The 13,990-nt window shown below is 34.4% G+C and overlaps 1 protein-coding gene across 10 annotated transcripts in view; it reads left to right on the top strand.

The window, feature by feature from the left end:
* The window catches only part of LOC135197838 (ninein-like protein), a 255,706-nt gene that overhangs the window by 112,992 nt on the left and 128,724 nt on the right, over window positions 1-13,990 (top strand). For all 10 annotated transcript variants that reach the window (XM_064225001.1, XM_064225005.1, XM_064225003.1 and 7 more), the window contains 6 exons: window positions 3,986-4,126; window positions 4,429-4,603; window positions 6,258-6,374; window positions 8,245-8,408; window positions 9,241-9,431; window positions 10,203-10,345. In XM_064225001.1, the coding sequence (XP_064081071.1) occupies window positions 3,986-4,126; window positions 4,429-4,603; window positions 6,258-6,374; window positions 8,245-8,408; window positions 9,241-9,431; window positions 10,203-10,345 (931 nt within the window). The remainder of the gene's footprint in view (window positions 1-3,985; window positions 4,127-4,428; window positions 4,604-6,257; window positions 6,375-8,244; window positions 8,409-9,240; window positions 9,432-10,202; window positions 10,346-13,990) is intronic.

Raw genomic sequence — 13,990 nt, 5'->3', positions numbered from 1 at the left:
GAATTTTTACCACTAGCAAGAAAATATGAACCATTTCTAGTGGTGTTTATAGAATTTTTAATGTTTTTTTACAGGTCCTCCAAAAACATTGTGTGGAAACAATACTTTATATGTAATGGGCACTACCATACACTTGTAGTCGGACAGCAGTGAATAATACTAAAAGTAAAAGAAAATAAGAAAAGCCATTAAAATTTTCAGACTACTTATCCTGATGTTTTCAAAATATTATAGTAATATGAGCTCACAGATGATAATTTGTGGTGTTATTGTATATTTGTTATTTTATTCTTGTTATTGTACAGTGGAACTTTGGTTTCCGTACATACAGTGTTCCCCGATATTTGCGGGGGATGCATACCAGACAAATCCCCCCCCCACCCATGAATAGCTAGAATCTGCAAATATTTGAAACCCCAATAAAAATGCTTAAAACTTTCTATTTTGTCAGTTAAAGCTCAAGAAACAACCACTAAAAATGTTTATACCTGGTTTTTTTTAATAGTTTTATCACAAAAGTGCATTTTATGATGAAATTGATTAAAAGAAACAAATTTGTGCATATTTCTCAGAAAAATACAGTGAATAGGTGAATTTTCCGCAAATAATGTGGCATATGTTTCAGAGAGAAATCCGCGAATTTGGAGTACTCAAGTATAGGGGGTTCACTGTAATCCACTCTGGAAGCTCCCACGAAGTCCAAAATGTACAAAAACCGGAACAATAATTCCCACAAGTAATAATGTACAGTCTATGGCAGCGTATTAGACGCACTTTTTTATTGTTAAATGTATGAGAAAAACTGCCCTGCGTCCAATGTGGCCATATTACAGATGGGAGACCTCCAATGTGGCCATATTACAGATGGGAGACCTCCAATGTAATTACAGATGGCCGGGACCTCCCAATGGGCCCATATTACAGATGGGAGACCTCCAATGTGGCCATATTACAGATGGGAGACCTCCAATGTGGCCATATTACAGATGGGAGACCTCCAATGTGGCCATATTACAGATGGGAGACCTCCAATGTGGCCATATTACAGATGGGAGACAGAGTGCCGTAGGCTAGGCTATGGCTTTACTACAACAAGCATAATGGGTAGGCACAAAAATTGTTGCTAATAATAAAACATGAAAAACAAACTTAATCATTAAAGTAAATATTAGTGTTACTATAATAAGATATTGAAAACAAGCCAAATTATCCATCTGTTATCACAAACTTACAAAAAAGTGCTTACAATACATCTGCAGTTAGCCTGTCAGCCATTTGCAAAGAGTGGATGTAAACACAAGCATAGTGCCACCTGTTGTTTATTTTTGGTAAATTTCAAACAAAAGTCTATACTTTACTCCATTATACTCTTGCATTGTTGTATTTCATGCACAGAATCATACATTTTCCCCTACAAAATTACTTTTAAAATATCTTTCAATAATGTATGATGAAACATACTAAAATTGTTATTTTCACAAAGTATCCTTGTAAAATAGGGGGTGAATTTTTTATGCCTGCAAATACAATAAATACAATTAATGCCCCCTCTTGGGTTTCTACTGACACTAGGGCCAGCTTGAGAGTCATTGGACCCCTGTCGCACAACAAAACTGTCCAGAGACATTTTTTTCCTGGTATCTTTAAAATTTGCCCAAAGTGGAACACGGCATTGTCATTAAAGATGTTGGAGACACAGATTACATCTTTGTTTGGATGATAATTCTCCACAATATCTTTTACATCACTCCGCTTTGCGAACATGTCCTTAATCACTGAAGTAGGCACATTATGTATGCCTGTTGTCTTTACTGAATTTTTCAAACCAGCCTCTATTGGTCTTAAATTCACTAACAACAGCACTTTTAGGCATTTTCTTACTGTGATCGCATGCAACACCCTCCAACACTTTGCTATTTCTTTCTTAAATTCTATAGTGTTTCTCACCGTTTTTACAGAAGGGCTGGCACTTGGAACTTTCTTTGGCCCCATGATGGCTTATCTAGCAGTTGCACTTGTATAAAAGAAACACAAAAAACAACGAACACAAAAGCAGAATGGATCACAGGAGACACGGGATGCTTTGATTGATTGCTTGGTATGGGGCCTAGTCATGCAGTGGGTGCCGGAAGGAGTGTTTCCAAGTGTACAAAATTTGAGGAAACGTAGAAAACCCGTGACAAAATTTTTGTCTGAAAAAGTCTACAAAAACTGAATCGTATGAAAACCAAGGTTCCATTGTTATAGTCAAACCTCAGTCTTCATACACCTTTCTTTTTGTACATTTCAGTTTTCGCAGACTTTTTTTCTACAAAATTTTGTCTCGGTTATCATACATTTCTTCAGTTTTTGTACTCTCAGAAACACTCCATCAAGCACCCAAACAAAGATCCCATCTTCTTTTGTGACCCATTCTGCTTTTGTTTTTGTTCTCTGTGCTTTTTTATTTGAGTGCAATTGCTAAGTAAGGCATCATGGGGCCAAAGAAAGTTCCAATTGCTAGCCCTTTTATAAAAAAGGCAAGAAACACTTTAGAATTTAAGAAAGAACTTGTAGCAAAGTGTTGGAGGGAGTTGCATGCCGATCTCAGTGAGAAAATGACAACAAGTGTTGCTGTTAGTGAATTTAAGGCCAGCAGAGGCTGGTTTGAAAAATTCAGAAATTGAATGGGCATACATAATGTACTTACCTCAGTGATTAGGGACATGTTTGTAAAGTGGAATGATGTAAAACATTTTGTAGAGAATTATCATCCTAACAAAGAAGTTGTAATCCATGTCTCCAACATTTTTAATGACAATGCTGTGTTCAACTTTAGGCAACTTTTAAAGAAATGCCAGAAACAAATGTCTCAGGATAGTTTTGTTTTGCGACAGGGGTCCAGTAACTCTCAAGGTGGTCCTAGTGCCAGTAAAAAATGAAGAGGGGAGGTAACCTCAAATAGTGCCAGTAGAAAACAAAGAGAAATAACCCAGATAGGTCCTTGATACCTGAACCCCTTCTGGAAGGAGGTTCCCCTTCCAAATAATAACCTCTTCTCCTCCCTTTCTCCTCCTCTCCATCTTCCATACATTAACAAGTGTTTTCGATAAAGGTAAGGGTGATGTTAAATGTTCATTTATTAATTTCATTAGTAATTTATATTTATTTCTCATTGTTTTTTGTATATAAAACTATGTTTATTCCCTATAAAATTTTTTTTTTTTTTTTTTTTTCTTTTGTCTAGAATGAATAATTGGTGGTGTTTCAGCACCTCTCTCATACACAATACTATGGCTGAAACCTGTCCAAGCTTAAGAAAGCAGCTTTGCTTTTCGAGGAGGGATGAAAGATGTATGAAAAGACGTAAAAATGGTACATGTGTGTGTCCCAGTGGCAAAGGAGTTAATTGTATTTACATTATTCCTTATGGGAATTATTGTTTGGTTTTTGTTCGTTTCAGATTTCGTGGGAGGTTCTGGAATGGATTATGTACGAAAATCGAGGTTCCACTGTATATTGTATTTGAAATTAGACTGTCGGAATTTATTGGTTTCCATCAAACTTATTATGTAAACTTCCATCAAACTTACTTATTATGTAAACCTCAGAGCAATTATTTACAGACACTTAAATTCATTATTGCATAACTATTGAAGAATAAACTATATTAAACTTATTATGTAAACTTCAGAGCAGTTATTTGCAGACACTTAAATTCATTATTGCATAACTATTGAAAAATAAACTATATATGTCTTTAATGACCATTTAACCCCAATATTTAAAAAAAAAATAAAGTATGAGTTTATGGTGTAAAGCACTCATGTTGTGTGTGTGTATGGTTGGGGAGTTACATAAAACTGCCAGCTAATGTCATTTTTATTTTTCATTTACAATATTTTAAGTTCTTACCATATACCCATACATATATGCTGTCTTTATATTCCTAAATTTATAATTTGAAGTCTAGAAGTAATCATGTAATCCTTATTCTCTTTTTCAGATTGTCTCTAGATTCTGCTCGAGGTGAAAGAAATAAGTTGCGCTTTGACCTAAATGAGGCAAATCAGCGTTTAGCCCTGCTGGCTCAGGAGCTAGATGAACATAATGCCCATATGGAAGCCTCATCTCAACATCAAATTCAGTGAGTTAGTAAATGTTTGTATTTCATAATATACTGTATTACTATTGCCTCATCACTCAGGGTTTTGATATGTTGGTCCTATAAAAAAAAATTTAAATAAAAGTGTTTGGTACTTTGGTGAATTTTTCATATCTGTACACAGCAAGGTTCAGAAATCAGGTTCATAATATATATTAAAGAATATATTAACTCTGTTAGGTTTGTCATGTAACTTAGTTAATACCAAACATGTCAGGGGAACTTTACTCTTCTTCACTGCACCTGCTGAGATATGGTTCTAAAAAGGAAAGTTTGTATTGTAGGGAACTAGAGAGGCAGTATAGGGACCAAGTTCGTGAGCTTCAGGAAGCTATAACACGAGAGCGAGATGCAGCCAGGGACCAGGTGTCATCTGTCATGCGAGAACTACAGTCGCAAAATAGCCAGCTTTTGCAAGAAGATTCCAAACTCAAGGCTAAGCTTTCAACACTTCATGCAGTAAGTCTTGATATTCCTTGCATCAAATATACATAAAAGGTTTTAGTCCTTGAAGTTCTGTATATGTACATATTTATATCACTGAAACTCTACTGTCGTTTACTATATTTTCTGACATTGAAGATTCTCCAAGCTCAAAGTCACTCCCCAATTTTGTCTAGCAAAATTTGGGAAGCAAAATATAAACTTAAAAATAAGGTAGCAATTTTCACAACTTTGGTTGGTGTGCTATGCACATGCAACTGTCTCAGTGCACTGAAGTATGTACCATGACTTTGGCTGGTAAAGCATATTGGTTATTGTTGTTTTTCCAGCCCCATTATTTTTGAAATACTGTGGTTTATGTTTCTCAAGTTCATTGATTTCAATATTTAGTAAGCTTTTATGAATTTAACATACAATACAAGCAAAATGAAAGATTTTAGCAGATTACAAAGTAACGTATATAATATAAGATGCCCAGCTGTGTTGCATCAGAAATTCCTTTGGCCTGCAAATGGATAGGGCTACTGCTTGTGCATTACTTTTAAGTTCCTGTTGATAGTACATATTGGATTTCAGTTCACAGCAATATTCTGTTTATTACAGATAATGGAAAAATAAACATAAAAATAGGATGTGATAACATTTAATTGTGCACCAACAGTTGGTTGAAAAATATTTTGAGCTTGGCAACCCCAAATGGAACAAAATAGGAATAGAACATGCGTCATAAACCTTGAAAGAATTTCTGATGAATATAATTGAAAAGTGTCATAACCTCAGAACGTCATAAGCTGAACCCGTCGTAAGCCAGGAACTACCTGTATATTTTTTATGATCATTTTTTTTATTTGACTTAGAATACAGTGGACCCCCCCGTATTCATGTTCTCCGGATTCGCGGACTCACACATTCGCCGATTTATTGCGGGAACATTTTCCCGCATTATTTGCAGAAAATTCGCCTATTCACAGTATTTTTGTATGAGAAATATCCACAAATTCCTGGGGTTTTTTTTATCAATTTCATCATAAAATGCACTTTTTGTGATAAAACTATTTAAGAAAACCAGGTATAAAAATGTTTAGTGGGTTTTTCTTGAGTTTTAACTAAGAAAATAGGAAGTTTTAAGCATTTTTATAGGGGTTCCAACTATTCGCCGGTTCTAACTATTAATGGGGGGGTCTGGTACCCATCCCCCACAGATACAGGGGACCACTGTAATAATTTAAACACTTTATTTGTGGTCTTATACAGGATTTCTAATTATGTTCTATTTAGCAAATTCCTAAGATTTATTTTAAGTAAAAATAGCTGCTTTAACACCAGAAAATCCAGTATAGTTGATTTTAATCATCAAATTAATTATTATCTTAATCAAAATAAAAGATTGTGATGTTTTTGATGTGTGATAATGGTTGAGCAATTACTGTAGTCAGAAAGTAGCAACTATGGAAATAGTTGGAGAAAGACAAATGAAAAGGCTTAGAAAATCAGGTAACAATGGCACTGATAAGATAGCCATATGGGAATTCAGAAAAAGAAGTGAACAGGACTGAAGATGGTTGTGAGAACAATTTAACACTTATTCTAATTAAGGAAATATTTGATGTAAAAAGATTAGTAATGGTAATGACTTCTAGTTTTATTTCTGACTTCTTTTTATCTGCAGGATATAAAGCGCCTGGAGACTGAAAATTTTGAATTGAGTGAGAAATTACAGGAAGCTCAGCGACAGATATCCCAAATGGAAAAGCAATTGGTAGATCTGCAAGAGCTCAGGAAAAAGGTAGGTTTATGTCTTCTTTTAGAAATTCACCAAGGTTGTTCAGTTTTTATCCAATGTTTTATTCATAAGTTTATTACATTCTATCATTTTTCCTACAGGCAGTCCCCCAGTTATCACCAGACTCGGTTAATGGTGATTTAGTTTTATGGCACTTGTCTAGCACCATAAATCAGTGATCTATGGTGCCATAACTTGCCGAGTTCTGACTATGGCGCCGATAGTATAGTTATGGTGCCATGACATACCTAACAGATGCGCCATTAACCAGTTGTTGGCGCCATAAGTGTCTTAAATCACCAAGTTTCAGTTAATGGAGGTTTTCACTCATTGGCACCCCGCAAAGAACGGAACCCCCGCCGATAACCGGGTACTGCCTGTATGCATTTATTTCTTTAAAAAGGCTAATGTTCAAGATCAAATAATATTACCAGAACTTATTTTGAGCAAATCGAAAGTTTTAATGGGGTTACTGAGTAGTATTGATGTAGGGATAATTGGAATTAATGATATTCATCATGGTACAGGCAGCCCCCTGTTACCGGCAGGGTTCTGTTCCTGCGGGCTTGACGGTAACTGAAAATTGCAGATAACCAAAATTTTGCTTATGCTGCATTCCACCTTTACTGTGGTCTGCACGCTTCAAATTTTCTAATGTCAGAGAGAGAGAGAGAGAGAGAGAGACCTTTTTCAGAACACTTAATAATGTCAATTTTCATCTCCATTGATAGGCTATTGTCTTCCTCTTCTTAGTAGCACTTATTTACCTCTTTTCCTCCATCTCTTTATTTATCCTATCATTGATAAAAGTATTGTTAGTAACATTATAATTTTTCCTTAAACTCTTACAGCCATAAGCAACTGAACAACAGCTGTTTTGCTATGAACAACTGAACTGAGTCAGATAACAACACTTGTTTTGCTTGCATTTCAGCGATAGTACAATAGTAAAAATTTCCTTTGTTATGTATGCTATAAATGGCATTAGTTAAGTAGAATGTCGGCAAGGAAATATAGTATGTACTGTTAAATTTAAGTAGCAGTTATAGCTGAAGCTGCGAAAACAATGTTCGCACTGCTAATGACTATAAATTATCGTGCTTCAGCAACATGGATGAAACTAGACCGTAAATAATAACAGAGAAAAACTTATTTTAATAAAAAATACTTGGCATGGAAGAACACATTTTACTGTTGTTTTCATGCCGATGAAAGTTAAGTATGTAGAGCTCATATTATGATGAAATGGGTGAAAATAGCAATGGAATCTGTTAAGTTTTTACATTAAAACATGTTCCCAATGCCATTTATTAACAAATAAATAAACTAAATTTAGTTCATAACAAGACATATTTAAGTCATATTTTGACTTAAAAACACTTCATATAACAAAAAATAACCTTGTCCCATATAAATAGTTTCTAGATTGATTTATGCTAACTAGACACAAGAAAATCGCTCTGAATTGAGTTAGATATGGCAAAATAAACTTGCCTCCAAACAAAAACATTGATCGCTTGGTTTATATTTTATAATACAATAGTAATATGAGACCACATCCAGTATCATTGGATGCAGTGAAGTAAAGCATAACTTTTTATAAGATCATAGGAAAAGATGCATATCTGTTGTTTGTATTTTATGAGGGTCTCACGGCACTTAAGCCACTTATAATCAGACAACGGCGCTGTAAACCCTACTGGTGGTAAACCCCAGTTTTGAGCATATTGGACAAGTGCCATAAAACCAAAATGCTGATAACCGGGGACTGCCTGTACTGTTTCTAGATCTTATATAAGTTATCTATTAGAGATATTGCTGTAGCATTTCTCCTCATATAGATTCAGTTATTAGAAAGGCAGTTTTATTGCAGGTTGCAGAATTTGAATCTTTAAGCCCAAGGGAAGAGGAGTATAGAAGATTGTTGGACAGGTTGGAGCGTGTAACTGCCGAGAACCAGCAACTGCGAGATAATAATGATGAATTACTCTCACAGATGGATTCGTTCCCATTACGTCAAAATCATGCTAGAAATAGGTATGGAAACTTACTGGAGACTAAATTCGGTTTACTAATGCCATCCCATTTATGTAATTCTGTTATAATTTTTTAGCTTAAGGTTGGAGGTTGATAACAGAGGGGGAGTAAAATGTTAAAGTAATAAGATTTTACAAAGACAGTAGTCCCCATATCTGCAGTAGGTACTATGAAACTTACCATGGAAAGTGGAAAGTTTGGATAAAAGTGAGCCATATGAAGATTGCAACTTAATTTGTCCTTTGTCTTTCAAGCTACAGTATTGCATGTTGTTGCCAATTGTTTTTTATCATAGTTACTTTTTTTACTTGTAAGTTATCAAATACAACTAGTGTACAGTAATTCTTGTTCTTATATGTTGCATATGCATTGGAAGTACATAGTATAAGTATTGTTCTTGGCTGAAATTTGTAAGTTAACTCATCTTGTCAGTCTTGTTGATTCACAGTATGTACTGTTAGTATTTGTCTTTGGTCTGGTTCAAGTACTAAATTGTAACAAGTGGAAATGAGGATCATTGCTGCTGTTAGGCTGATGGTTTTCCTTTAATGCCATGACACACATGTTATTGGAATTGAGAGCAGACTTGGGGACCTGGTAATTTGTAAAAAAAAAATAATAGTAGTAGTATACAATTTCCATACATGTTATAAAGAATAGTTAATGTTATTTGTTACTAATGGATAGAAATGATTAACTGTTGTAAACAGCTGTCTAATATTCTTTATTCTTATCACAACTGATTTAAAAGTTGGTGATTTTGCCTTGCAAGTGTTTGATATATTAAGCTTAAAATAGCAATTTACACAACAATACATGTTTACATTTACAGTGACAAGGAGAGCTTAGATGGCTCATGCCTGGGAGACTATGTTGATCCTCCTATAGGTCTTCTGGCTCCAGTTAAGCGGCGGGGTTCTAATAGTGGTTCTGGTGATGATAGCTGTGAGGAAGAGAGTCCTCGAGGTGTTAAAGTCAGGCGCTGTAGCAAAGGTTTAAATGTACACTATGTGGATGTTGGTTGTAAGTACTGTATTGTATTTTTGCTCTTTTAATTTTTATTATTTTTGCCCACATTGTTCCCAGAAGTCATAATAATGTTTGTAAAATTTAATTTAAATAAATTTTACAAATCTCTGAATTTTCCCTTTGGTGCTGTACTACTATTTTTAGTTGTACAGAATAGACATTTTTTAATGCAGTTAATGGTTAGCTACCTTATTTCATTTCAGTTTAGGAGATTTTTATAAAATGGTTCCTATTTTTCAAGAGAATTTGTTATGTAATATAAACATTCTTGTTCTTTTTATACATAGGCTTGTCATTAGAATGATGTTTTATAAAACTGGAGGTGTAGAGATGTAAATGTTGTTGTAAACAAGTTCTTTCTCTTAACCCTTTTGAGATTCTGGTGACACCAAATTGGCATTGGAAAGCAAATTGCATTTGGTTTTTGATGTGCAGAAAAAATATATAAATGATTATAATTATTAAAAAAATATTTGTCAAAAGTAAAGACATTTCTATTTTTGGGTCACTTCAGTGGTCATTCTGACTATCATTTTAATTTTTTATTTAAGATAACAAAATAAAATTCAATATGTAGCTTCAAAATTACATCAAAATCAGCATTGTATCATGGAAGACAAATACATAAAAAAAATTATCTCTCATCCTCAGAAGCTGCAAACATATAAGAGTAAAAATTATCATTCTGTAGCTTAGAAGCAAATAGTTGATGTTAAGAAGCACCAGTGATTGCTCTTAATATGTAGTTTTGAATTATATTTCCAGCTTATGATGAATCCTTCCTTGACACCAGTATGTCAAGCCTGTTGAAGGGTGGCATACCAGGTCTTCAAAATCTTGACACTTCACAACCTCCATCTCTTGATGAACTGTCCAGTAAGGTTCGGAGAAAAAATTCTGGGCAAAGTGTAAGTACTGTATCCAAATTTAATTTTATTTCAGAAGCATATCTGTTTTCTAAAGGGAATTGTCTGTCAAATTCTTAGAAATAGCTCCCTCATTTTGGGACCACCTTGACGTGATGAGGGGGCTTTCGAACCTCAGGAATTTCTTCCTAGATTCAAACCTAAGAGTCCCATATAACATTATATATTTTTGAATTAATACTTGTGGGTTTTTCTACCTTGTCAAAATTTACCCAAACTAATAAATAAGAAAACATAGCATGGAGTGAATTTAAATCCAAAGGTGAATAGTGAGAACTCTGGTAGATCCATCATATATCTAACAATGTTCAGACCTGTTCCAAGTAAAATATCAAATCCAGGACATCCATTAGAGTGCATAGAAATTGAAAAAGAAACAAACAAAAATCAATTGGTAGACTCCAATACCATAACTATGGAACCACACACACACACACACACACACATCATATATATATATATATATAATATATATATATATATATATATATATATATATATATATATATATATATATATATATATAGATACTATATATATGCTATATACATACGATATAATATATACATATACATACTATATATATAGACATATAATACATACTATATATATATATATATATATATATATATCTATATCTATATATATATATATACTTATATATATATAATATAATAATATATATAATAATATATATATTTATTTATTGTGACAAAGTGCCAAGTATCTGCTTACTACACTCACCAATCATAAGATAATTACCTCACAACACCCAGACACCTGAACCTTCATCACGGGTAAAATATGACTGAATACTCTAAAGGCAACAGTGATCTCTTTGCCAACTTATCAGTATTGCAGAAAATCAGACTAAGCTCATGAAAACAGGTGTGAGATAATCTTATATGTAATTAAATTATTTAAAGGGCATCAGTCCAGCAACAACTTTCAAAGTTTAAGTATTTACCTGGTTTTAAGTTTTAAGTATTTCCCTGGTTCTAACTCACTTCAATTAAATTGAAGGAAAACAGCTCAATTACCATTCTATGTTTCTACCTAAACCAAGCTAAATATACAGGCGGCCCTCGGTTAGCGGCAGGGGTTCCGTTCCTGGCCACCGACGCCAAGCGATTTTCGACGCTGAGCGATTTTAAAGCCTACGGCCGCCGCACACCTTCTTTCGAAACTCTAGACCAGTCAAAGGCGCTGTAATCCCACAACGGCGCAATAAGTAAAATTATATTTATGCAGTATAGTACTATAGAAATTACTGTACAGTACATGTGGGTGTCTAAAGTATGTAAAGATATAATAAAGTTTATACAGTGTACAGGTAGCTGTAGTGTTCAGGTTACGATCATTAGTCTTACGATAGTTCGATTTTATGAGAGATCAATTTACAATGGTCTAACTTTATCCATCTTCTAGTTACATAAGTTCAATAACAGCAAAAGAGAATGATGAAAGTATGGTGTTAACGTTATACTCGTTGCGTGAACGTGTACAGCCATGAACAACCGAACGAGAAACTACTATTTTTTTTTTTTTTTTCTAAGTACAACCGAACTGGATAACATCTGTTTGGCTTGTATTTCGATCATCGTACTACAGTGCAACATTACCGTATTTGTTATAAATGGCGTTATGTATAGAATAGAACTGAGATATCTTAATGTAATAACTTTATTCGCTATAGATCAGAGATCAATATAGATTAAAGATCAATCGGGAAATATACCGTTAAATTTAAACCTAGTTATAACTGAAGCTGAGAAAACTGTTCAAGCTGCTAATGACTACAGTTACCATCCGAGTTACGACCTAGATCCGTTCCGACCAACAGGTCGTATGTCAGAATGGTCGTTAGTCGAAAATACCAGCCAAAATGGCCGACACGTGGATTATAAGTACTCGGTTAAAGTGGAAGATTATACTGTACTCGAGGACATATGATATGAATGTGTTGCATTTTTAAGTAACTTTTTCTGTTGAATAATATTATTGTGTATATACAAGCTGTTTATTTATCATTTTTATGCCTTTTAGTTTCACTTTTATAATTTTATCATATATTTCTGTTGAATAATATTACTGTACATATGTATATACAAGCTGTTTATTTATAATTTTTATGCTTTTTAGTTTCACTTTTATCATACTTTTTCTGTTGAATAATATTACTGTTGTACTATACGTACAAGCTGTTTATGTATTTATCATTTTTATGCCTTTTAGTTTCACTTTTATCATTTTATCATAGAGATATTTTTAATATTATACTGTAGGTGCAATGTATTTAGCTTTTTTTTCAGTTGCTTAGTTGATATACTACGTACATACATCTTAATATAATATGGTTATAGAAATAAAATATTTATTACTGCAGTTGAATTTATTATACAAAAATACAAATGAAGAAAATACGAAAATAGAAAAGTTACAGTTCAAAAATAGAACATACAGTACTGTAGTACAAAATAGAAAATACATATGCATGTAAAAAAATAAGCAAAACAACACTCAAAATTAATGTTCACTGTGCTTGGTTCGACGTCATCAACACTTTCTTCATACGCACGGTCGAAAGAAAGATCAGCTGTTAAGTCAGGCGAGGCAGGGGATGGGGAAGGGGTGGTTACTGCGCTGGCCGATGTAGGGGAGGGGGTGGCTTCGATGCTGGATGAGGCGGGCTTTTGTGTTCGTTTGACAAACATGCTAAGTGTCGTTTGGATCTTCTGCTTTTTCTTTTCATCGTAGATTTCTTTGTATGGCCTCATTACTTCTTGCATAGATCTCTCTATCCGGGCAAACGTTCAAACATTCGGATCCATTCCTTCCAATTTATGCAGCATTGTATTAAGCATTTGTATGGCTTCCGATAATCCCTTTACAGTAAAACTTTCGTTCGGGCTCCTCCTCTTCTACAACTTCCTTTTCTTCCTCTCTTCTTTCTTCTTTGCTTATGTACGTGCCTTTCGGCATCTTTTTCCAAAACAAGGCAGTTTCGTCCACATTAAAAATCTGTTCAGGCAAATATCCTTCTTTCACAATTAGTTTATCAAATTCTTCAACGAATGCCTTAGCAGCAGGCGCATCACTGCTAGCAGCCTCGCCTTTCGTCAGAACATGGTGCACTTAGTACCGATCTCGGAATCGACGAAACCACCCATCACCGCTATTAAACTCCAACGAAGCATATTCTTCACCTCCTTTCTCTTTTAACATTTTAAATAAACTTGTTGCCTTGCTTTGCACTGCTCGCAACATCACTTGCACATTTCTTTGTCTATTATCTTCCAGCCACGTAAATAACAACTTTTCCATGTCTGCTATCGGTCCTTCACGCTGTTTGGTGATAATAGTTGACTTGATTGGGGCTGCTCCTTTCACTGCGTCCTTAATCCTTTCCTTGTCCTTTAGAATGGTGGAGACCGTGGAGTGGGAGAGATGGAGACTTCTGCTTATACAATTAACTTTCATCCCACCTTCATATTTCTTGATTACGTCCATCTTCATCTCCAACGTCAGTGCCTTCCTAGCTTTCTTGGCAGAATTGCATTCTGATGAGTCAGACTTTCTCTTAGGGGCCATGGCAAAGGTGTAATGAAAAAAATGTTCCTGCTACAA

Source organism: Macrobrachium nipponense, chromosome 21 (genome assembly GCF_015104395.2).
Source record: "Macrobrachium nipponense isolate FS-2020 chromosome 21, ASM1510439v2, whole genome shotgun sequence".
In the NCBI taxonomy this organism is placed as follows: Eukaryota; Metazoa; Arthropoda; class Malacostraca; order Decapoda; family Palaemonidae; genus Macrobrachium; species Macrobrachium nipponense.
Note: the sequence above shows the minus strand (reverse complement) of the source record. Positions and strands in the feature narration are given on the sequence as shown.